General features: G+C 41.5%; 1 protein-coding gene across 1 annotated transcript in view; it reads left to right on the forward strand.

Moving 5' to 3' along the window:
• The window catches only part of LOC311499988 (uncharacterized protein), a gene marked incomplete at both ends in the record, with an annotated part of 98278 nt that overhangs the window by 59827 nt on the left and 13021 nt on the right, over window positions 1-25430 (forward strand). The window contains 25 exons of the mRNA XM_084561150.1: window positions 689-721; window positions 4031-4069; window positions 4204-4248; window positions 5960-5995; window positions 6479-6523; window positions 6833-6886; window positions 7368-7421; window positions 9132-9212; window positions 10719-10760; window positions 13094-13171; window positions 13516-13551; window positions 13760-13813; window positions 14056-14109; window positions 14819-14860; window positions 17385-17489; window positions 17650-17703; window positions 18178-18231; window positions 20398-20451; window positions 20556-20609; window positions 21058-21102; window positions 21990-22040; window positions 22182-22226; window positions 23168-23194; window positions 24275-24328; window positions 25159-25203. Of these exons, the coding sequence (XP_084417276.1) occupies window positions 689-721; window positions 4031-4069; window positions 4204-4248; window positions 5960-5995; window positions 6479-6523; window positions 6833-6886; window positions 7368-7421; window positions 9132-9212; window positions 10719-10760; window positions 13094-13171; window positions 13516-13551; window positions 13760-13813; window positions 14056-14109; window positions 14819-14860; window positions 17385-17489; window positions 17650-17703; window positions 18178-18231; window positions 20398-20451; window positions 20556-20609; window positions 21058-21102; window positions 21990-22040; window positions 22182-22226; window positions 23168-23194; window positions 24275-24328; window positions 25159-25203 (1281 nt within the window). The remainder of the gene's footprint in view (window positions 1-688; window positions 722-4030; window positions 4070-4203; window positions 4249-5959; window positions 5996-6478; window positions 6524-6832; window positions 6887-7367; window positions 7422-9131; window positions 9213-10718; window positions 10761-13093; window positions 13172-13515; window positions 13552-13759; window positions 13814-14055; window positions 14110-14818; window positions 14861-17384; window positions 17490-17649; window positions 17704-18177; window positions 18232-20397; window positions 20452-20555; window positions 20610-21057; window positions 21103-21989; window positions 22041-22181; window positions 22227-23167; window positions 23195-24274; window positions 24329-25158; window positions 25204-25430) is intronic.

Raw genomic sequence — 25430 nt, forward strand, 5'->3', positions numbered from 1 at the left:
ACGATATTAGGAAGGTGGTCATAATGTTATGCCTGATCGGTGTAGATACTCTCTAAAAAAAAAATCTGTATCTCTCCTGTGTATTTTCGTCTAGACCTAGATGGGAATTAAAAACTTGAAACCTTCTTTTTGGTATTAAAAATTATTGTATAGGCTTGATCAGGTACAACATGGCCTCTGAGTTCTTCTCAGTTGCTCCATATTATATGTGAAGGCTCTTCTATTGTATTGCAAGCACAAAACGCTGAAGCTTGTAAATTCTGAATGGGCGAATAAAGTCTCTCACATGCGATGTCTCACAATTAACAACCCTCAAAGGTTCCACGGACCCACTCAAAAAAGGCTTCACAAAATGTCAATGCATCGTGTCACCACAACATTCATACATTCACTCTACACGAAGATGCACATAAAATTCCGTATTCTCTTAATATTCTCCTTAAAAGTAATTATTTAAGAATTTATCTTTACTCATCTTCTGGCTTTTCACTCTTTATTGTTGCTCTGAAAGCCACTGATGAAACTGTTTGAGGTCACCTGTGTCAACTTGCTATGAGAGGTAGTTTCTCAAGTGGATTTTTATGCTCCTTTCTTTTTATTTTCTTCTATTTTTTTGTCACTGCCTGTTTGTAACTCCATCTAACAGTCAATCAGATGTAGTGACTTTATGTTTCTGTTGTATTTTCAGGGTGATGTTGGCCCTCCTGGTCCTCCCGGTCCTGTAAGTACAATATAGTCCCCAAAACCCCATCTTACTGAAGATTATTCATTGTTGATTAGTTTGAAATTCAAGTTTTAACATAAGGGAACAAAATGAATCATTATAATGTTAGTTCTTTTTTCTCCGATAAGTAAAATGTCTGAATTTTTGTGAATCAGTATCTGGACCAGGGATGAGAAATCAACACCAGTGCAGCGATTACCTTTGCTGTCACACCTCGAACGCACACACCTCAAATGTGGTGGCATGTCATCTTGTAGCCAATTTCCGTTCTCTGACAGGCCTGCAGATTTGTTCTATCTTTAGATATATAGATTTAAATCCTTTTTTTTTTTTTTGTCCCAATCAGCGTCGATAAAGGGCATCAGACATGGACGTCCTTTTTAAGATAGTCTAATTTCTATGGGAAGAGGTTCCTTGGTTTTTCAGGAAGCCGAGCCACCGTTAATTGTCTGCAAGCACCCGGCGAATGATTTTTGGCAATATAAAAAGCAGAGAATCATGCATAAAATAGCTTTCAACATTTATTTTTGAGTATCAAATGGACACACTTGCAACAGCCGTCTCCACTGATGTTGTGATCTTTCGCTTGGAACAAAAAGGCCTTTATAGTGTGAATTAATGGGGGTCACGCAGCACACGACCTGTTTATAATGTTCGTAATTGTAATTTATACATAAACGATGTTTGGCGAGAGACGTTACTTGTAAATGAGAAGCAGATAAAAACGGAGAAACCCTGACGTCACGGCGGATGCCTGATGAACGCTGAAGGTGACACAGAGTGGGTGGCGCTGGGATGACAGGACTCATTGCTTAGACATTTTAAAGTCACAAACACACTGTGGCAAATCGGTTAAAGATCTACGAGGCGGCGGTAATGGCTCTGTGGGGAAGCTGCAAGCGTGTGTACCCTCTTAAAGAAAAATAAAAATTAAGGTATAAAAAGTCTCAACATGGCTTTGGAGCCTTTGTGTGTCAGAGTGAGGGATTTGACATTTAGACGACTCCATCTTAATGGGTTTTGTTCCGAAAATCGGCTGCCTATTGAACCTCTGAAGGCTGCAGACATGAGCTTGGAAACAAAGTTTGATCACTTTCATTCTTTTTCTCGTTTTGATTGCTTGTTAGCAAGCGATTCATATGGAAATTAGACAACTTAATTATAGAGGGAACAAATATCACTCACTCTACTGGTTTCACTGGTTACTGTCGAACCAACAAAAAGTCTGCTAATAAGAATAGATATCAGTGTAGGCGTTTCTTTTAATGGCTGTTTAAACCACTGAGGTCTTGGATTGCAATTACATCTGAATAGCTTTTTTTTTTGTTTTCCCTAAATTTCATTTGCCCCGTGGGAGGAGGATTTTCTTTTGAAATACTCTGTTGTTTCATTGTTGTGTAGAGAGGTGTGGGTCACCCAGGATATAGAAAACGTATACCATGGCAACACGGTACAGGCGAAAACATTAGTCATTTGATAAATGAGGCTGTTTGAATATTTAGCACCGGCCTCTGTCTGTGCTCTCTAGCTTTCCCATGGCAGATAATTTTGGCAGTTAAGCATTGATTTCCCTTACACAGCAAAAGCGAGGGTTCAGATCATTACCCTCCCTTCATAAACCTTCTCGCGCCGGTGTTTATTAGTGACAGGGAGGAGCAGTGGGCTTGCAGGCATGCACGGCCGCCGCTTCACTCAATGCCCCTAAAGTGGCAAAACAGCCTTTTATTTTATTTTTTTTAGCTCTGAGACTGTCTCAATTTCATTCGATTTCATTGCTCCGTTGCTTCACAACAGCGTTTTATAATCTATTAAACTGAATCTGTTATGCTAAGTTACGTTGAGTGAATGGCTCAGTGCGGTTTTCACAGCTCTTGAGAAAAATTCCGGCAGAAATGTGGTCAAATACCGATAGCGATGAGACACTGTACCGCATATTTGTTTGAAGGTTGACTGGCAGTGGCAGACACGCCACTGGGACAGTAGGGCAATGAGTACCTTAGTTAAGGTTACTTGTTCTTGATTTGCTCCTAAAGGAAAAGAAAGCAAAGGGTGCACAAGCGCTTGTTAGTCAGAATACAAGGACAACTGTACGGGCGAACAAAGATAACTTTAAAACCCTTTAAATAGAGACAATCAAGAGAAGTAACCAGTGGCAATTATTTCAATTGTAGGCACTTCCCTCCGAAGCCGATGCCAAGGGGGCATCAAATTCTCCACACACAGGCTTTCAGTTCCAAGACTGCCTCTATTTTCTCCTGCTTCTTATATCATCAGATCATGCAAGACTCAAGTGGTTGACATCAACGACATAGATGGATGAAATGCATGGTTAACACTACGCAAAGGGCCCGAGGACATTTAGATATAATGAGTTCTGATGAATATAGATAGATGCACTCGGCCTGAAAACATCGGAGCCACTTTGAAACCTTTTATGCGGTCCATGACGCGCATCTCGCACCCCGATGGTATCTGCGGATGTGTCCGTGCAGTATGCTATTAATATTTGTCTCCGGTCTCGGCGGTGAGATGTGATTATGAGCAATCCGACTGAAACAATCGCTCGTATCGCTGGTCACTGCGCCCTTACGCCTCTCCCCGGTGCGTGCGTGCTTTGAAAGGCGAGTGTGACGATTCTTAAAACTGCATTTTAGTGTCAGAAAAAGTCATTAGGCAGCAAGCGTGCTGAGCACAAGTTTCAGCCTGTAAATTCGTGGATTAAAGATTCACCCATGCCATCAGGTTGGTTAGTGAATTAACAATCCATCCTCAGTGCGCCCTGGGTGTAGCTACACCTGTGTTTTTATTTGCTCAAGTTAATAGACCGTATTCTCATTCGCTGGAATGTTAATGCCAGGTCTAAATGAGGTCTTTGATGTGATGTGTGAATTGATGTGTAAGCGTGCACAAGGAGGAACAAGTAGAGTGTAGTGTAGTGTAGGTACTCTGACCCGGAGTAATTGCTACTTTAATTTGAGCTCATCTCGACCTCTTCTGTTTCATTTGATTTCGTCGTAGAGCTGCGGTGTCGCCCTGTGTCTGAACCCTACTGTAGATATAAAAGGGAGATTTGCATTCTGAATACAAATTTGATCTAATCAAACCAATGTTCATTTCAACAGCAAAAGTTGGATGGGCATGTGCGTGCTGTGTATAACAAGCTGCGAATGAAGAAGAAGAAGTTCCTTTATTGTCTTAAAAACAATCAGGAGTTTGTTCTCACTTTCTAGTGTTTTTTACTTGCAGTAATTGCTACGTTATTGTAGACCGTTTTAGAGAACACTGTGTCTCTTTCATTACTTCTAGGTGATGACAGCTCATGGATTAAGACAGCTCTCTGCAACTGTAAGCAGCTGTTTGTAACATAAAATGTGAAATGTTTATGCACGGTGTCTTATTCTTTCTGTTGTTCCTTGTTCAGGCTTGCACACAGAGCGCGCTGCAGATTTTGAAGTGGTCTGTTTTCTCTTTTGTTCAAGGATGAAATGAAGGAAAGAGCCCAGAAGGGCGAAAAGGGAGATGAGGTAACTATTTCCGTCATTATTTTTTCTTGCCAAAGACGATTTAACCATGGGAAGCTCAGTCTTCATTTCCAAACATTACATCCGGCAGCGCAGCGTGAAAATAAATAATAATAAAAAAAAAAAAAACAAGAAAAAAAAACACCCCATTCCTTATGTAACGTCAACAAAAGCGCCGCTGACATTTGCTTTTGAAAGAACAATTGAACATCACCTGCTGTTCAGATGATGAGTTTGATTTTATCCTTGCTCTCCGTTGAGCGGCACAAGTAAGACAGAATAAATTGGCATACAATTACTGTTGGGGCCTCAAAAACAACAGATGTGTCTACTTGAGGAAATCAGATTACAAAGGCCACGGATGCAGCTATTGACCAAACATCAAAAGACGGTCAGCTAAATGAAAAACAGAAGTATTTGTTCTTCAAGGTAGGCATGTCACGCAGCATGTTCAGTTTGATGTGTATGAAATCGACAGGTCTCTGCTTTAACTGCTTTTTTTTTCAGCATTGAAAGGACTGTGTGTGAAACATCATGCTTTTAGTACACAATGCCCAAATAGCAAGGGTTCAAAAGTAATTGTGCACTTGGCTAAAAATATATTTTGTGCGTGTTTCAACATTATTTTAGACTGATGTGGAGTTGTTAAGTTGTCAAACTGAGGACTGTACAGGTTAAAAGGTAGAAATGAGGCTCGATAAAAGCTGAAATTCATCAGAGAGATGCTAAAATCAATAGCTGGGCACATTCGCAAAAAAAGGCAGGTTCACGCAGGAAATCGAGACAAACTAGTACACCGAAGATGACCTGAGAGTGATTTGAGGAAAACCCAGTCATGGCTGCACAGCGGGTCCAGATTGCTTTCCAGGGCCAGGTGTACATGTTTCCCTGCCAGCAATCAAGAGAAGAGTTCATGACCATGTCTTCGGAGGACTCCGCCACGAGGTGCGACCCCTGATTAAAACCCAGAAAAGGGCCAGGTTGCAGTTCACAAACACGTACAAAAAAGAAACCGCTGTGGGCTGATTAAACACAACGGATCTCAACCAAGCTGACAGAAAGAGCTATTGACCAAAAGCATGCCACCCCGTGTGTCAAACATGATGCAAAGGTATACAGAAGGACTCTGTGTGGTAATATTCAGTAAGATGGATAAAAAAAACCTCACTGGATGACTTTTCCTTAACTTACGGCCGTAAGTATCAAATAAGAGTTTTTTAGGATGAAGAGGTGGATCATCTGGCTGAATCGATTAATCTGTTAGAGGATGTATTCCACTTGCTGAACACCTGGCAGTAGGTAGAATTACAACACATCAAGCAAAGTGGACTAGCTGCAAAACCCTTTCCACGAAATATTAAATATGAACAGTGCTTCTTGACTTCATAGCCACCTGTCGATAATGTTTGAACCTTCAAACCTTGGGCACTTTGTGTAAAAAGAGCTTTACATTCCACACGTTCCCACTTCATATTTATAAGAACCTACATAAATATTACATCTGTTACAAAAGTCAAACATTCAGCTTATCAGAGATTGCTTTTTTGATCACGTTTACATCCTCAGAGCAGAGAGGCCAAAGAAATATTCTCTATATATGTATTCTTGACCTGCACATAAAGTGAAGGCTGTCTCCATTAAACCTTACCACGATCGACAAGAGGAATGTCTTACTTGAAAACCGATGCTTTCCTATTTTCTTCATTGTCTGTAGGGGGAGAGAGGACTTCAAGGGCTGCAAGGATTCAAGGTGACTTATTGACAACCTAGCCCCTTACACTAACACTTGAACATCAATATCTACTAACAAAAGCCAAAGTCCTTTATGTCCATACGCTGTGTAGCCCTGCAAGGTGTGCGCAACAGCAGCCACAGGGGGAAATGTTTTCAGAAAGTTAATCATTTCTGTTGTTGAAAACGTCATTCGTTGACATATAGTGCGTTTTGGGTTTAAACATTTGCTTAAAAAAACACCTAGTGTGTAATATATCTCCAGCTGCTCCTGAAGCGAGCCACCATTGCTTTCTGTTGTTTATGCCCCTTCCAAATCTTTGTAAACCTTTCTTTGAGTGTGCAAAAGTTCTGCTGTATATTGAATTCAGGAAGAAATCAAATACGTGCTATAGTCCTCCTCTCAGCGGAGGACAAGAAAACACAAATCTCAAGATGTTTTTGTTCGCTTCCATTTCCTGCCTCCCTAACACTTCTCATTCAATCTTTGGTGATGTAACAGGGAAGCATAGGGCTGCCGGGACTAAAGGGAGATCAGGGACCAGAGGTGAGTACCGTAGCTGTGACTGTGGTCATTAATAGATGAATAGAATAAAATAGTAACAGAACAACTTTTAAATAAAGCAGTAAAATAGTATTCATTAGTGGCAAAATGGAGATGAGTGCAAACAAGTCGAGATGAAAATGATTTCTTTGGTTAATTAAAAAGGCAGCTCTTAAACAACGCTGCTATTTGAAATTGAAAGTCAGAGTGTGCAGCATAGCTGGCTGGTAAACAACTCAGCCAAGACCATTCTGTCAACAAACAAAGGGAGAAAATAGCCCAAAGTATTGGTTTTCATTTGTGTTTTGCCAGGGGAAACAAGGCCTGCCTGGACCCATTGGACTCCCAGGACACCCAGGCGAGCCAGTAAGTACATTGGCACTAGACAGCAGCACTTCATGTCAAGCCTTCCTTTCTCTCGTTGCCTTATCTGTCACCTTGCCATATCCTCTACTCTCTTAACTCAGCCTGCCAACATGAAAGAGAGAGATAAACAGATAAACCTCAACAGGCAGAGGCAGAGAGGAAGTAGGGAGAAAAGTCCAGAATTTTTACACAGACGATCAGTAATCAAATTTAAGAATTAATTAGTGGAAAGAGGCAAATCTGAGCGCTTTATGCCAGGGATGGAGGCAGAGGCCCAATCTGTTCTCCACACCTGCTTCGGTAATGAGCATCTGTCTTTATTCAAAAGCAGGGAGGGAAAAGAGGCATTTCATAAATCCTGGCTAAGGGAAATTACGTTGGAACACAGCAGCCCGCTGAAGCAGTGAGGAGGAGGAGATAAATGTGCGTGAGGAGATGAAGGCCTTGTGATAGATGTGTCTCTTTTCACTACTATTTACAGGGCTCACCAGGGGAGCCAGGGGTGCCTGGGAGAGACGGCCTGAAAGGAGAAAAGGTAGGCAAACTTCAAATCAAGTTCTCACCTCGAAGAGAAATATGAAGCTATGGTGTTTTATCACAGGTTGAACATGCTAGACAACTCGCGAAGACACCTTTCAGATTACTTGCCCTGCTTGCCATCTTCAATCATGTCGTAACTTTGTGGTGCCGCGTTTGATGCCTCCGACTACTCTGCTGTTTGTACACAAAGTTTGTCTTGCAGTAGGGCTGCAAACACTTCTAAAAGTGGAAAAGTGTGCAGTTGACATCCATTTTTGATGGGCTTTGTTACCTGTCAAAATAAATGAAGCCGTACTCAAGCCTCTCTGCTCTATGGAGTCACTTTGTTGCACTCTAGAGTAGAGAAATAAACCTAAAGTGCTTAGGCCTCACATATTTATCGACATAAAGTGTTTAAGCCTTCAATATTTATTTTACAACCACCCCTTGTCATATTTCCTGTATTGATGCTAACGCTGATCCAGAATGCGGTTGTGAATGTATATTGATGTTGTAGCTACTCCTTAAGGAGGCAGGGAAGGAAAGGGCGATGCATGTCCCTGAATTATGAAGATGAGGATTATGAGACAGTTAGCTTAGCATAAAGAAATGCTAGCAGTTGGTACAGCAACCCGTCTTTATGTAACAAGATTGACGTGGTACTCTCCTATAAAATGGGTGGAAAAACAAGCAAGGTCTGTGTCCTAAATATAAAACTTGGGATAGGTGACACCTAGCTTAGCTTAGCTTAGCTTAGCACGAAAACTACAGATTTTTATATAACAGATCTTCCGAACAGAAGCTCTATAAAATAAAGTTGTGGTTTTACGGGGTTTTGTTGCTTGAACAATAATGCTAGCTGCTGATATTGTTTACTCACAATAGACACTGCATAAATGCTAACATCAGCATGCTAGCATCCTCACAGTAACTACATGCTAACATGTGCCAATGTCTGTAAGACTGGAAAAACAGGCAATGTCTAGGCTTAGCTTAGAATGAAAAATGAATATGAAATCTATACAGGAGCTCTTAAGTTCAGTAACCAAAACAGTATATTGTTTGTATAATTAGCTAAAAGAAACAACTTCCAAAATAATTTTTTAAAACAAGTTGTGGTTTTACAAGTGTTTATGTACCAAACTATTTCCTCAAGAGTAATAGCTACTAATGTTGACCAAGCTATTCCATGTGTAAAAGCTAACGTCAGTATGCTAACATACGTAAAGTAACTATACTGACAAGCTAACTTGTTGCAAGTGTGCTGCCTTCAAATAAAACTCTAGTGGTTACGACAAAGGAAGCCATGTACGCAACTCGAGAACTTGGACCTCACCAAAGCCTTCATTTGAATACCACAAGAGGGGGCCAGTAATATGGAGTCTTCTCGCAAACACAACCCCATTTGAAGGAAGAACTAGTTTTTACCATGTTCATTCGTCGTCTTTGTTAGCTGCTTAGCATGAGAACATTTGTTAATGTCGTTAATGTTAAGACAAAGTACAACTGAGGCTGATGTTACCTTTTGCAGACATTTTTCATAAACTAAAGTGATGGCCAAAACTCATTATTGACCCCATATGGTGCCACTGGCATAAAAGTCAAGTGTAAATCAACAATGATATTGTCTCAAATAATAAAATATGTAGGTTTGTAAGGGCCTATGCATTGCCAAACATCTAATGGGGCCTCCAAATAATGTTCTTGTTTTTCTGTCTGTTTGGAGGGGGACTCTGGTGGACTGATTGGGCTACAGGGACCTCCAGGTCCAAAGGGTGAGCCTGGAGAACCCGGGGGTGGACATATGGTGGGTATCATATCGACAGTCAGTTTAATCCGACCTTGTTTCTCTAAGTGTTTAAGTCAAATGGGCGCAAAAGTAGAAACGAGAAGAAGAAAACACCTAAAGAAAATGATGCCGAATTGTAGATCATCTGCTCACAGCGAGAACAGCTGCACACCAGTTACGGAAAGTAGCTCCTCCATCTCTGTAGATGCCATGATAGTATGGATATGCAGTGTCATTAAGAAATCCACCGTTTGATAACCCCAGCCTGGTTATCACCTACCGTCCTAGTTTGGAGCTTATAGCCGTTGAAGCAGTCTCTTTCATGTACATGGCTTTGCATATAGAATTGTTCATTACAGCTTCCTCAAAAGGACCTCAGTCCTGGTTGATGGCACTTTCACTCCTCAGTCACGGGCAATGTGTTTTGCACGGCTTTAAACAATCATGTTTGCTTGTGTGGGGAAACACTAACCTGAACATTAAGCCCGGCAGCCGACCTCCTCATCGAGCAAGGAGCGCTTATAAGCAGCAGACTATCAAATGAAAGATTGCATTGAGGCAGAAGTATTTAAACCTCTATGACATACTCCAGCGCTATGAAAATTGAAATCGAAAAAAGGAATGGGAAGAAAAAAAAAAATAGATACGAGCGTGTGTCAAGGGGAGAAGTTTACAGAGATCTAGTGAACTCTTATATTGTTACACAGGTCAAAATGTGCACAAAGAGGCTTTCATTTAGAGCACACATCCTTCTCTTTTACAAATGCCATGTGTGGAGGCATTGGAAATAAAAAAAATCTTTTTTATCTATGACAAATATGAGGAAAAAAGGCAAGACACAGAAATATGTAGATGTTGTGAGCAACTTAAGTGAGTCACCCTGCCAAAAAGGAGATAATTTCACTTTATTCTGCCTTGAACTGGTGAACAGCTTACTCTTTTTCTTTAAAAAAACCTTTGACTCTTATATAGATTTTAACTTTTAACTCAAAAACAAAATGCAGTCGTATTTGTTGTTTAAAAAAAAAAAAGTTCTCTACTTCTTCTGAACATTGCTGTTTTATGTTTTAGTGAATTGGTACATTTCACCCTAAAACTGTAGAATTGCTGTGTTAGTTCAAATCCAACTTCAGCTAATTTACATTGTGCAGTGTAGGACTTGTAGCGCTAATACATGCTGACCACAAAAATCAATGTCTCATCTGGGTGGTACAGTAAATAATGCTTACACTAGCTTCGCTTCCAATCAGGCCCCTTTCCGCCGTGGAACAGCATTATCACCGTGGCTGTGCACGCAGAATCTAATAAAAATGTTCTAAATGGTATTGAACACGAGCTCATAATGCAAAGCTGTGTTCGGATTGTGGCGTTTGGCTCGTGCATATTCAAGAGTCCTGTTTTAATTCCAGCACTAGTTCTTCTTCTTTTCTTTTTTTTTTTTTTGCACCTCAGTTCTCAAAGTGAATAAATGATGAATGTGCAGGTGAATCCCTATTCTGATGTCTTCTTCCTGTTGTTTTGTAGGGCGATGGGTTGTCTCTCGCCAGAGGGTCTCGCGGGCCCAAGGTAGGAGGCACTGCAGTGGTGGAACACCGCCAACACAACTTGTCTATATTGCGCACTGTGTTAACCTTTACAGATAGATCTGGATATTTATGTGTTTCACCTTAACTCCTCCCGTCAGATGAACTGGATAATGTTTAAGTCATAATTATATAAAAGTGGATATCGTTACCTTAGTTACCAAGTCCGTTTGGCTAACTATTCCACTGTTACTTTTAAAGGATGTAACCGTGACCTGCACCGCAGTGTGTATAGACAAAACACAAGCAAATTAAGGATACATCTTCTCCAAATTGACGGAAAAAAAAACAAAGGCGGAGAAGACAGCCAGTAAGCTGCATTTCCCAAATTAAATGTGAAAGTGCTGAGCTCCACTTCAGCTCCCACTGCTGCTTCAACAACTTGATCGTATTGGATTGCATTGCTTAGATCAGAGCTCTCGTCTTTCTTTAATAAATAAACAGGTGTAAAGAAAATAGAAAGAGCAGCGGTTCATCTCATCTAAGTCTAAAAATCAGAGGCAATTAATTAATTTATTCACTGAATTATCTCTATCAGCTTATATATATGTAATAAGAAAATAGAAAAAAGCAAGGTTTCTTTTTCCACTTGAGACTCGGTGTAAAGTATATAAATGTGCAAAACCTACAACTACAGAGAACACAACATCAGATGTACTGATATTGAAGGATCTCTGCACAAGCAAACATTTGATCCTATTTCAAACAGTGCATATAGATAACGTTCAAATACTAGAACAACCACCAAGAAAAATCTTGGCATCAGACGCTTGCATGGCTCTTTTTATTACAGATAACTTGGTGTACGTCTTTTGCACAGTTGTCTTCCAGCCTGCTGAGATTTTTGACCAAAATTCCCACAGTTGCAAGATGTTTAAGGTTTTCTTTGCCTGCTCTTCTTTTTTCAAATCATCCAGCGTTTAAATGGGAATCAAACCAGGTCATTCTTTACACCTCCATATCTGCCTTGGTCATTGACACGATGAAGTAACAGCCAAACCATAATATCCCCCCCAGTGTCTCTGGTTTGTTAAAGTGACGTGCACACCACAGTTACAGCTACTGACTGGGCACGATGTGTCAACCGCATTAACATGGTGATTAGTAGTTTATGGGTTGCAGGGTGGGTGAAATTACATTCATCGTTAATGAGGAAAATATTAATTCCGTCCTCTGAAATGTGAACGTGAGCTTCATTTTTCATCGGACTTAAACGAGTGTGCTCAGGCAGTTGTGAAAGTACCAGTTGCCGCTTTCATTCCACCCATATTTGCTTTTGCTTCATATATATGTGTATTTATTTAAAAACCAGCCTCCTTCAGAGCAACATGTAATATATATATATATATATATATATCTAAAGTGCAGTACATCCCATTGACAATTAGTGGCAATGTGTGATCTCTAAATCAGAGAAACCCCACACCTGATTACACAATACCATTACCCACCATATTTGTATCCACACTAACGTATGATCGGCGCGTATATGCAATTCAAATCGTTTGGATTCTGCAGATGATTTACATTTGAAGCTATTTTAAATCCACTGCTTATAAGCATCCAGAACCTTCTTTTTTTCCTGAATGACTAAGAGAGATCTGTAGATCTTGGCATGGTGACACCGCACACTTCAACAGCAAAGAGTACAGCAGACCCCAAATGCCAGAGATTTAAAAGATAGAGTGCACCTGTCTCTTCTTTATGAGCTTCTAGTCACTGACACCTAATCTGGAGGAGCCCCTGATTCTAATAATACTGAATCCAAGGTCTGTTTTTTTTTTTAATCTGTCAGATTTATCAGTTGTTATTATTGTATTATAATACAGTCTGGTACATTCTGTATGTTGAAAAAGTCTAATCTTTCTCTGGAACATTTGTCACATTATGGTGTATATCCTGTGGTCCTATTTACTCCACATCATGGGGGGCATCATAGACATAGATATACTCACATACTGTATGGATTTCTTTTTAAACCGTAGATTAGAGTTCAGGTTTTTCTGATGCTATCATGCTCACTTCTCTCTGGTATTGTCTTGGAAAAAAATAAATAATAATACATTTGAATATAAAGCACAGATCCCATGCTGTGTTGCACACATGAGTGCAAATGTGGTAGATAATGAACATGTGCGTGCCATTTGCCTTCGCCGCGGTTGCGTCTCTTAACTTTGAAATAACTAAAAAGGCAAAAGATAAAGGGAATTGTGTTCCGGCTGAGTTTGAATGCTTAAAGATCACGCAGTGCGGCATCTCTGTCTTCTTCTGGATCCACTGAATCCCCACCGACTGCTCCTTTTGTGTTTGTGTCAGGGCGAGAGAGGTGTCCCGGGATTGCCAGGAGACCACGGTGAAAAGGGCGAACCAGGGGAGGGTGTCGTAGGCCCACCTGTGAGTATGATGCCTTATTGATTGGTCGGTGTCTCCCACATTCATTATTTAGCTCATACTGTGATACCTTCAGATTGGTTGGCCAAGATAAGTGCTCATTAAATACAGCTTGAAAGATGAAAACACTGGTCATTACTGTGAGGTGCTGGGGTGTTTCGCTCGCGTCTCCACGCCAGTTTCAAGCTCGCAGATTTGACTGCGAGCGCGTCCACGTTCATTTTTGAAATGCGGGATTGTTGGAGACAGAGAATCGATAGAGCAAAAGGTGTCTAACACAATTCCTTTATTGGATCCTGGGTGCTAGAGGGCAGATGGTGTTAACAAGATGTGTGATGTGTTCTTAGGGCCTCATGGGACCCGCGGGGAAGCCAGGAATTGAGGTCTGTGGAAAATCGTCTGAATCCTCACAACACACAAACAACACGTTCAAGTTTATTTCTTAAAGTTTTCAACGAATTGATACTCTGAATCGAAGCCTGGCAATTATTGTTGTTGGACAAAAATAACACAACGCAATGTTTGTGGGTTGTTGTTGAATAAAGCACGATTGTTCAGATCTGTCTGGATTTTATTTTTTATTTTTTTCAGGGACCTCGTGGACCCCCAGGTTCATCTGGTTTTCCTGGAGCTCCAGGAAGAGAGGTGAGGGAGATCAGTGTGTTCTTGCACTCTTACTTGCTGCCTCACACATCTGTAGATGAAAGATAGCTGGAAGCATAATGTCAGCTACCCAATGTGGATGAACAAGTACAATGTATCACAGCTCCTGGACTCAAATCCACACCAACCGATATGGGTGTGAAAGCAGCAATTTATAGCCTTGCATGTCTGCTTGATATTATAGCCAGGAGGGCTGTTAACTCCTTTCTTTGTCTCAATTGAAGGGCTCCCCTGGTAGGCCGGGCCCACCGGGGCCTGCTGGACCTCCAGGTGAACCGGTAAGTAAGAAAGTCTCATTTTTGCTTTCTGCTTTTCAGCGTAATAGATGAGCAGCGAGAACTGCTGAGATCACCTCAGAGTTAAAGTCAGTGGAGCTCCAGTTTTGGGATAATTAGCCTCTAGTCCCACCGTTCAGTAACATCACATTCAGGCAAATGGTGCAGTTTACAACAAATTGGCCGCTCCCCATTGTTAGCGTCACATATTTCTCATCTCTTTGTGATTTTCAAATGAGCAACATTTACTATAGTTGTCGCAGCCATAGTGTGAGTGCCATATGGGTGCTGCTGCCACTTCATCAAAGCCTTGTGACAGTTTAACCTCTTTATATTCATGTGTCGTAAAGATGCATAAAACTCAATCATAGTGCATTTCATTTTTTATTTTTTATTTTTTAAAAGACATGCACAGGATTTACTTGACAGTGTTTTTCTCAGCTCCAGACAACAATATTTTAAAGATGTGAGGTTCCTGTCTTCCAGCACCAAAGTTATTAAACAGTTTCCTGAAGCGTAGCAGAACAAAACAGAAAATAAAACGCTTAAAAACGGAATTTGTTCAAATTGCCCCCCGGATAAATCACATATATGACGGTCTTATATGCCTGGTGATGTTTTGAGCAAATTGCAAGATGCGCCAAATGAACGGCTACAGCATATTTCAAGAACAGGAAAATTGTTATTATCTTTATCTTTCTTTTCCTGACAGACTGCACTTCCGATTGTTGGAGACATGGGCGCCTTACTTAAGGTATTTCATCTTAATAGTTAAGTTCCTTTCACAGAATATAACATAGAAAACAATGTTGGGGTTAGTATTTAAAATGATGAGTGTATTTATTATTATTATTTGAAACTGTTCTATAGTACTGGAAGGATGGATGCTATTAATTCATATACTGTAGCAAAGGACCTTGAGTGCCTCCACCAGGAAGCCTGAGAGAAGTTTATCCAGAAAATAAGTATTTCACAAGAAAACCTGGATTACTGACCACAGGTGCACGGTCGGACGACATGTTCAGCAAAGCCTTTCAGTAAAGATAATGGAGCGCAGAAATATCACATCAGTGCAGCGCAAATAAAGAGTAAAACCCCTTAATACAGAGATTACTGTCTCAGAAGATAAACACCGCTACGGATATGCAAACATAGTGAATATACTGTAGTTGTAAATGACTGCTGTGGTGCAGATTTCCTCCCACCACGTGAAGAGTCACACACAATATCAATTTCGTTTGTCTCATAACAGCCCTAAGCACACAGTCTGAAAAAAATACATGTTTTTTTTTTATCATTTTTTGTATAAAAATCTAAAATCTACATGCAAGTTTTGCACCAGTCTTGATGGAGTGATGTAAACAAAGGTCAGATTTAAAAAATTAGTTTGTGTTTCTACATGAAGTAGATTTTTAATCTTTGAATGTATGAAATGTAAATTTCAACCAGTGCTGAGTGACGCTTTTATGTGTTCAAACCAATTATGGCCGCGCAACAAATGTTTGCAGCATAAACTGTAGATCTAAAGATGGCAGCACAACCTGCCACATTATGATTTGTAGTGAGGGAGTTTGGCCAACCACTGTGAAACCTGGTATGAAAAATAATAATAATAATAATAATCACCTCTATGTAGGGCTGCAATGGCAGATAGACGGTGTCTCAGTGTTTACATTCATCCCCAACTACGGCGGCTCCTGCTGCTAGGCATCCTGAAAATGAGACCTTATCTAAAAAAAAAAGCCTAATTGGTGAATGTTTAGGATTTTTTAAACAGAAACCAAAAAAATATATATATAAACATTCCCATATGGAGTAAATGGGGGACCATGGCCACACAACCGCAATGCACAAGCATCTCAGCAGAGAAGATGTTTTGTGCGATTCTCGGCCGGTGTTCAGTTCCCGGACATCATGGTTGCGTCCTCATCTAATCTGCTGTTTTCCAGACAAGAACTCCAGACTCTCTCGACCAGATGTTAATGGCTAATATTGCAGCACTGCTTTCCAGTGCATTACTACTTGAAGGGCTGTTTAAGTAGAATTTCTTATCTTGATTTTTGCTCATCACTTAAACCACAACCCCCCTAATGACAAAGCACTCTAACCCTTACGAAGGTCTGGTCTCGAAATCACCACACTCGCAGCTTGCATTTTTATTTTCTCTTCTTTCCCTACGTCTTTATCACGCATAGATGCCGCTGCCTTTTGTATTGTCATGAGTTGGGACAAACTCAAGGGGCTCAAGTGCTCAAGGGCTTTTTACCTTTTCTGACCAAATGCGAAAGGTTCTCTGTGCCTGCGAGTCCAAACCTGATGTGAAACATTTCCAGCCTGTATCACTCGACATGTCACTGTAAAAAACTACTTTGCACCATTCATAAAGCGAATAGCTTAATAAAAATCAGAATTACCGATTTGTTCTTTGCTCCTCTGATTGAAGCTCTTCGCCTCGGCCCATGTTGTTACCTGCAGGACGGCACTTAGCTAATTTAAACCATTTTCACTTCAGTTCTTAACGCACGTCAACTCTGACAAAAGAACTATAATGCCTTCACGGGATTAATCACCGATACGTGAAAGACAAATGTCAGTAGTCTTACAATTTTCTCTCACCCCTTCCTTCAGTGTCGGCTTATTTCATCCATTAAGTGCTCTGTTAGATTCGGCTACTGTTTACAGCCTTTGTCGGTGTTGCGTAGCGGCAGTCTAATTAGTGCTTCCACCTCCTTGATGACACCTGCAAAAGAAAGAAAAACTCCTTTCTTTCATTCACATCAACAGCAGTTCCTTAAATTTTGTCAGATGACATTTCCTGGCAGTCTTGAAAGATGTATTTATTAGACTTAATTAATAATTCAACTGCTGACATAATTGTGCGCACGATGAACTCTGTACTTTATAATTCTTCACTGTTTCCAACTTAGTGCTCCTGCTTCTTTCCTGGAAGGCGCGTCTCTACACTAGTATCAGGGACAATGATATTTAAATTTCTCACACTAAATGTCACAGTCAATGAGTTTGACAAAGTTCACCACTCACCTGGATGAGAGACACTCTTGGAGGCGCTCTTGGTGGGTTCACATTATTTCTGCTCAGCAGACATTTAGAGAACACTTAGTGTCAGTTGGGGTCTTGTCCTCCACCCAGGGGATGTGACATAATAAAGGGCGAAAATGCAGTGTTTCAGCTCAGCTTGATGAAATCTCATCTGTGCAACTGCTCTTACTTCCTGCCCTGCCTTGCCTTTCCTTGCCTTGCCTTGGCTGCACTGGAAGAATGCCTGCAGTGTGTGCCAGACCAGAGTCCCAGGGCTGCCCGGGCAGAAAGGAGAGAAGGGATCCTCTGGAGAACAAGGAGTGGAAGGCTTGGTGGGAGAAAAGGTAACTCATTAGTGTTGCAAGCAATTTGGAACAGACACTATAAATATTTTTCTATGACTGTAATTTACATTAAACTACACCCTGTTGGGGTTGCTTAATAAATATTTTAAGTGTATGTGTGATCACAGGCGCATTCATTGCACACTTCTATTCTAAACAGGGGGATCCAGGTGTAAGAGGTCCGACGGGTAACCCAGGGAAAGAAGGCCCAAAGGTAGGCGAGGGGAATATCTCTCATAAATAAACCCAGTAAATAACAAATCACATTTAACATAATTGTTACTACATGAATTATTCAGTTTCCCAGCATGGTGAGAGTCTGTGAAATGAATAGCCTCCTTCTGTGATATTGTTTGCAGAAATGTGTGTTTAATCTAGTTTATAGAGATTTACACTGACAAATGGATTTCATAAATTTCCTTTTGGATTATTGCTGCGAGCCTAACCAGCTGTTGTACAACTCATATTATTCTCGCAGCGCTCCTAGGTGCTCAGTGCAGAAGTTGTTGCTATGGATACAGTCTTGTACCACGGTGAAACAGGCTAGGCAATTTCAAGTCATGTGCTGGCAGAGACTTTTTTTTTTTTTTTTCAAGTTTACGCCCATCAGCCTTTAAGTTTCCTGCTTTTTCATGTTTGGTGAAAAACACTCACTCTGCTCTGCCTCACTGGTTCTGCCTTCCTGCAGGGCGTCAAGGGAGAGAGAGGTTTCCCAGGCCCCGCGGGAGATAAAGGTGATGAGGTGAGTGGCACAGGGGAAAAATAAAATAAATAAGTAAAAAAGTTTAATCTAAACAAATTAATCCAGTAGTTATCTAAGCGCCCAGAAGTCACCGTGACATTGAGAAACAGGCTTTTCAAAAGAATGTAAATGTATTGTAATGGCGGCCTCATCTTAAAGCCTGTCTACCCCGAGAGTCTGTTTTCAAAAGAAGCTATCAAAAGCTATCCATGATGCGGCGTGTGCACTATGTTCTATCTTTTTGCACTCTAAGGATCTGCTTTACAAAGAACGCCGTCTACCTCTGTGTGTGTGTGTGTGTGTGCGTGTGTGTGTGTGTGTGTGTGTGTGTGTGTGTTCATTAAAAACAAGGAACTTTTCACAGCCGAGGATCATTTCATAGGTCAACTTTCAGCATTGAACTGCAGCTGCAGGAGATTTTTACTAACAGGCTCACTTGTTTCTAGGTATTATAGGCTCAATAAAAACAGGTTTTATACCCCCAATGAAGTATTTTTTTCCTATTCTGTGATAAAAGATATATATGATAGGAAGACATGCAGTTCTATCTCTAAACTGTTTGGCATGGTGAAGCTTGAGGTATCAAAACAGAGATCCACAGGAGACAATGCAATGTTCAATGGCTACTCCCTACACGCTGCTACACAATAAAAATAATATATAAACAGATCATCAATCATACATAACATTATGACCACCTTCCTAATATTGTGCAGGTCTCCCTTGTGCCTCTAAAACAGTCCTGACTCATCAGAGGATGGACATGGGCCTTCTGAGGGTGTCCTGTGGCGTCTGGTAACAGTTAGTGGGGGCCTTTGGGTCCTGTGGGTTGAGGGATAGGGGCCTCTGTGGATCAGGTTATTAAGTTGTTCCTGAACTTTTTTTGTGCGTGTGTCTGTGTCAGGCTGCATCCTGCCATCAAGGAGTGTCATTGCTATCGGGTGGGGGTGCCTGGTCTGGTCTAGGTGGGTGGTACATGTCTAAGAAACATCCACATGAATGCCAGGTCCAGAAGTTTCCCAGCAGAACAATGAATTGCCACAAGATGGTCATTGTTAGGGGCGGCACAGTGGGAAGGTGGTTAGCACTGATGCCTCACAGCGAGAAGGTCCCGGGTTCGAATCCATGGGCCAACTGGGCCTTTCTGTGTGGAGTTTGCATGTTCTCCCTGTGTCTGCGTGGGTTCTCTCCGGGTACTCCGGCTTCCTCCCACCGTCCAAAGACATGCTCATTAGGTTAACTGGTGATTCTAAATTGGCCGTAGGTGTGCATGTGAGTGTGAATGGTTGTCTGTCTCTCTGTGTTAGCCCTGCGATAGACTGGCGACCTGTCCAGGGTGTACCCCGCCAGCTGGGATAGGTTCCAGCAGACCCCACGACCCTTAACAGGAATAAGCAGTTACAGAAGACGAATAAATGAATAGTCAATGTTATTTACTTCTCCTGTCAGTGGTCATAATATTATGTCTGATCGGTGTATCCCCATATGAAAATGCAGAATCTGTAGTCAAGGAACAAGATTTATGGGCTTTGGTTGCATGCAGGTGACCAGTAACCTTAAACAAAGGCGTTTCTGTAGTTTTGAACTGTTAACTGAGTGTAAACTGTCCATCTCTCCCTCAACTCCCACCCCTATGTTATGCCTCAAGTGGCTAGTCCAGTGGTGAGCAATGTGTAAGAACGCTTTCAAAGTCATTCTTTACAGTGCAGCTGTCATTTCTGTCTACAGAATTATTCCATCTGTGATTGTAGAAAAAAACATCCTCAACACCGTTAAGCGACACATTCATTTTTATAATAAATCTGCTCAATGTGAAGTGAGCAGTGTGGTGTTCACCATGGCCAGATGTTCGCATCACCTCCTCTCTCCGCCACTGCCACAGATGGAAATAATAACTGGCGTTTTACTTTGCACACAAGGGAGCACATGTCTAACACTGCAATGTGCTTGGTGTTCACACTGGAGTCAACCTTTCATTACAAACAATCAACATCCTACTCCTCAACAGGTGTTACTCAACTGACTTAACAGTTGGCGCCTATCAATGTGTTCCATATTTCTCCCTTTGTATTATATTTCTCAGTGTGTCACAAAATACCTAAATGAAATTATGCAGTTTGAGAAATCATTTTAAAAACGTAATGATTTAACTTTGTCTTTTTTCAGGGGCCTATGGGAATACCAGGACTTCCCGGTGTGACCGGTCGGACAGGGGCCCCGGTAAGCAGTCCTTCAAGTCGTTGCTGTTTTACGGCAAAATATATGAGGAGCTTTGTGTTCAGAAATGATTTAATCGTAAAAAAAATATGTTTTTGTGATTGCAGGGGCTCATGGGTAGACCCGGTCCAATGGGCCAACCAGGATCTAAAGGAGACAAAGTAAGGTGCCTCCATGTAATGTAGGTTTGTACAGTACACAGCAGATAGATGTACACACTATATGAGTAGTATTCAGACATGCTGAGGTGGACGCCATTACTCTATATATAATATGTTCCTACACTTTTTTCCCATAAATGTTTTTCTCTCATTGATTTATAGATAGTTTCTTAAAAAAAAAAAAGAAAGTAATTCCAGTTCCTATAACAAAGATGACAAAGATTGAGATTATTTTAAATATAATAAGTCATATCTGAGTTTGTTATTTATTATTGCCAAACTCACGAGCGTGTGTGAAAGCCAATCTCTTAAGAGAATCTCTTCTTATTTCACACTGCTGGCAAATGAGTTCCCATATCACTGGATTACATTAGCACGGAGCTGAACCTGATAAACATTTCCATTTTCAGAGACATGTTTAACAATTCCTTTGCTTTGTGTTTGGCAGGGAAGCGAAGGCCCTCCGGGAAGACCAGGGCTCCCAGGGCCTCCGGTAAGTCCCTCGAGCCTCAACAAGAGCCAGCTGTTGATAATAAGTCTCTAAACCTGCAGTGGGGTCGTAGGTTTTACATCACCTCTTACAGTATGCTTGTTTTTTTTTGTAAGCGCTCTTCATTCTGTTAAAAAGCATTCATCACCTGCTCTCCAGTTTTTTCTCAGTCTAATGGTATTTATTGCAACAAGAAAAACAAAACTGACAAACAAGTGCAAATATGATGAAATTGTGGCGACCTGCTCGCTGGCATTGAATCATGTTCCGTCCCTTTAAAAGGCGAGTGAGTAAGCACTTCCAAAGGCAAATCTATAATTCATCAGCTGTCCCCTTGAACCTGCAGTGCCCCCACAACACATACACACACACACACACATACTCGCCCAGGTCCCATAAACTGCACGAGGGAGGACAAGGGATGGCTCAGTGGCCTGAAAAGGGCACGGGCACTCGCTTGCTTCTAAATGAGAACCTTGACTCCTTCTTCTTTTACAATAGCTGCCCTCTACCAATCTGTCACGGGGAAAAACATTCTTTTATGTTCTAATACTGCCCAAGGAGTCTGGATTACCTCATTCTCATACCCAAATCTTTTTTAATCAGCGTGCTCTTTTGTATTTCTGAGACTCTCGTTTTCTGAATTACGCCTGGCTCAAGTGTTATTAAGTCTGCTGTTTCTCTATTTTTTCTGCTCTTTTCGCTTCTCACTCTCTCGCACTCTCCCTGTGTAATCACCAAATGAGCTATTGATCTTCCTCATGTAGCTTTTAAGGGCTTAGCGGTGCATAAGCGCTGCAGACTTACTGTACAGTTTTCTGGAAGGGCTGGCTCTCGGTGAGGAGAGTCTCTGAGAGGGTATGTCTGATTTAAAGTTGTCTGTCTTTTAGGGTGTGCCCTCTGTGGAGGGCAATGGGATGAGCAGTCTGTACAAGCTGCAGGTAAGGGCTTCTCATATGGCTTTAAGTCTGAACGCTTGGGTTGTCTATCATACTGGCTGTAAAGAATCTGGGCATGTTCTTAACATGTGTTCCACCCAAACTGTACAATATGCAGTCACAACATAAAAAAATATCTTTCAGAGTGGCGGAGCTCTTTTAGGACCCCCTGGAGCTCCCGGTGCTCCGGTAAGTATAATCATTCTTATGCCTGAAGCAAACCTTTTACAGTGCACTGAAGTGTTGTCGCTGTTTGAGCTGCAGAACTCGGTAGAGCTTAATAACAAATAACTTGTCCAGCCTTCTAGTGTTATCTCAGCTTAGGGGAGGCTCCTATATCACAGTCAATCATGCTCATGGAGAGCCGGTGGTTGGCGAAGGCCGAGAGGCTTCCTGAGTCTCAAACAGGTGCTTCTGATCCACCTCTGGACACACAACATCATTGATATTCAAAATGGACTCAGAAGTCAAGCCGCTGTGCACAGCGCCAGGCCGAAGTGACCCGCTTTGCTTATCGGACTCCCCCTGCTCCCTCTGCTCCTCCTTATCAGACAGTTTATAATCTTGTCCAGTCCTGGGAGACATTCACTCACAGGCCCTGCAGGGATCCATCCACCAACAGGAACACTTAAGATGGTGAAAAAAAGTAGACACTCTGCTGTCCCCGGTGCACAATGCACATGAACCATAGCTAAATCTTGAGGATGTTTCTCCCTGCGCTGCATCTATCACAACCAGCCCAGCAGCTGCTGGGGAGCAATCAATAAAAGAGCATCTTCATCAGTGTTAAGAGGGACGATGGGGGCCCAATTTATCAATAATTCCTTGTTTTTTAATGGGGGTGAAAATACTTTTACTGTAATTTTAAACGAGAACAGTCAGTGTTTGTGAAGCCTATAAGATATCCACACTGGATTATCGTGATTAAATTTGCTCGAGACACAGTTACGATTAGAATGATTTACAGACAGAACTTTGGAGGAAGGATTGACGATGATAAATGTTACAAATTTTAATGACGATAACACGCACCAGCCACATGTCAGTTCATTGTATATTGAGGATTTTTATGATCGCTCTTGTCACATTCATGGAGGTAATCTGTCCTCTTTTTTCTTTCTCTGATTCAGGGCCCCAAAGGAGACGAAGGACTTGCAGTGAGTTAAAACTTTTCATTCTGTAATATATATATATTTTTTTGCCGCTCACACAAACAGTCGCCAGTTGCTTTCTCTCATTATCTCTGTGGTTTTCTACTGCACAACATACGTCAGTACACCCTCAAGCCTGAGCACTTTAACCACCCCAGCGACGAAGAAATGATCACATCTCCTACAAATACCTTGTTCCCTTGCCAGTGGGAGCCCTCTCACTTCCTCCCCCAAATACTGACACCTGAAGAAAAAAAAAAGAACCCACACAGAAACAACTTGACATTTCTGCCGTCAACTTAAATTCTTTATTCTCTTGGGGCCAATTGCATTTTTTATTGTTTTGTTGCATAGTAATTTCTCACCAGGATGTTAATTTGACATCTTAATAAATTGTGCAAGGGGCTCCGGTGCCGTGGCGGAATTGCCCCAATCCGTCTCACAGCTGATCCTCTGGCTGGCCCGCTCTCCCCTTAGCCGCGATAGCTTATTCATGACAATCTACATGTGTGACAATTACCTGGACGATCCGTCTACGTCTGCCCCTCTGTTCTGTGTAATGGCATTTCTCCATGGCAGCTTGAGCAAGAGGAGGCAGACAGAGGCCATCACTTGCCTGAGCACCGAGAATGGGTGTCTATTTTTGGTGCAGGCGGCGAGTCCGTTTGTCAAATGGGGCTTGTTTTCTAATGGATCTGTGGCCTACCAGGTGTGACAGCGTGCGTGTCGTAGGTCATTTGAAGCGTCGTCCTCTAGGGATTACCTTCACATTGACACACAAAGAGTTGCATCAATACGAAGAACATCATGAGGAGAAATGGAAATGTGAATTCTTGGCTCCTGCGGAATTTAATTTACTCGCCATCACGTAGGTTTGATCTATATCTGCTAGTTTATGCTTGATGACAGCTCAATAATGATACCTGTTACCCTCCGGCGGCTTATCGCCACACTGTCCTTCGGGATTGTGAGACAAAAATAGCATCGCTCTTGCTTGCAATAGGGGGAACTAAGGAATCTTAAGTTTATATCTGTTGTGACTCTGATATCTTGACACTGAACAGGTGGATTGTTTTTCTCTCGTAGGGGGAACCCGGGGCCATGGGATTACCTGGGCTTGAAGGGCTACCTGGTGCAAAGGTAAACAACAGTATCAACCATGAGAAATGTCTCTTTTGTAAACCTGTCTTGATTGCACAGTGTTTTCTCAGTGCTATACTCTCATTGAACTCCAAATAAAGCATTTCTTTCTGAAGTAAGAGATTGATCGGAGAAAGCTTTCTAGTGCGGAGATTTTAACACCTTTAGGATTCACTCTTTGAGGTTATGAGGGAAAATAAATGTGTTTAGAAGATAACAATCACTGGCGTTTCTTTTTAAATATTGACTGAAGGAATGTCTGGACTGAATGAACAGAAATTCGAAGTCAAAGCGTTGATGTATTAGTGAGACATCTGCGCAATGAACCGCTACTACTGCCTTAATTTTCCTGAGCTGAACTAAACTAGCCCCGCGTACAACTTTTCACAACTCCCTGCATCGCAAATCTGTGTGAAAAAGTTTCCTCTGATTGACAGTGTGTGGCTGTATGTTGTGTGAGAAGTCGGGTGGGGGTGGAATATTTCAGTTTCCTGTGAGATCCAGAGTAATTTATCCTTTTCAGGAAATACTGTCAAAGGTTTGACATTTGCAAAGTGTTTGCTGCTGGAATATTCTTGCTTCTCAGGTTGAGGTTGTTTATAATAAATCTATATTTGTGATTCTTCTTAGTAGAGATTTGTAGTGTTTTTAACATTGTCTGCATTGTATTTGTTCAAACAGCGAGGGGCCCTGGAGCATTCATTATACCCAGGTTTAGCCAGCAACTGATATCACTATCTGTGTGTCTGCTTGACGCGACAGTGATTTATGGCATTCGTTACGTAATGTCTGTGTCGTCTGCCTGATCCTGATATATGTTGTGTTTCCAGGGTGATGTTGGTCTGCCTGGTCCTCCCGGGATACAAGGTCCTCCCGTGAGTAGAAGTTTTTTTTTTTTTCTTTCGATTAATATACGTCATACTTCTCATTCATGTGTGTGGTCTAAGTCTACTGCAGAAAGGCATGTCAATGATGCTTTGTTAGGTGCACAGAATAGCATAAGTCCAATAAAGCTGCACCTCTTCGATTAAGTTCCACAGACCTGTTGTGTGTTTGGTGGATATTCTGTGCTACAGCTATAGCTGTAGTAGGCTGACTGGTT

This window comes from Chelon labrosus, assembly GCF_963514085.1.
Source record: "Chelon labrosus genome assembly, chromosome: 15".
NCBI lineage: Eukaryota > Metazoa > Chordata > Actinopteri > Mugiliformes > Mugilidae > Chelon > Chelon labrosus.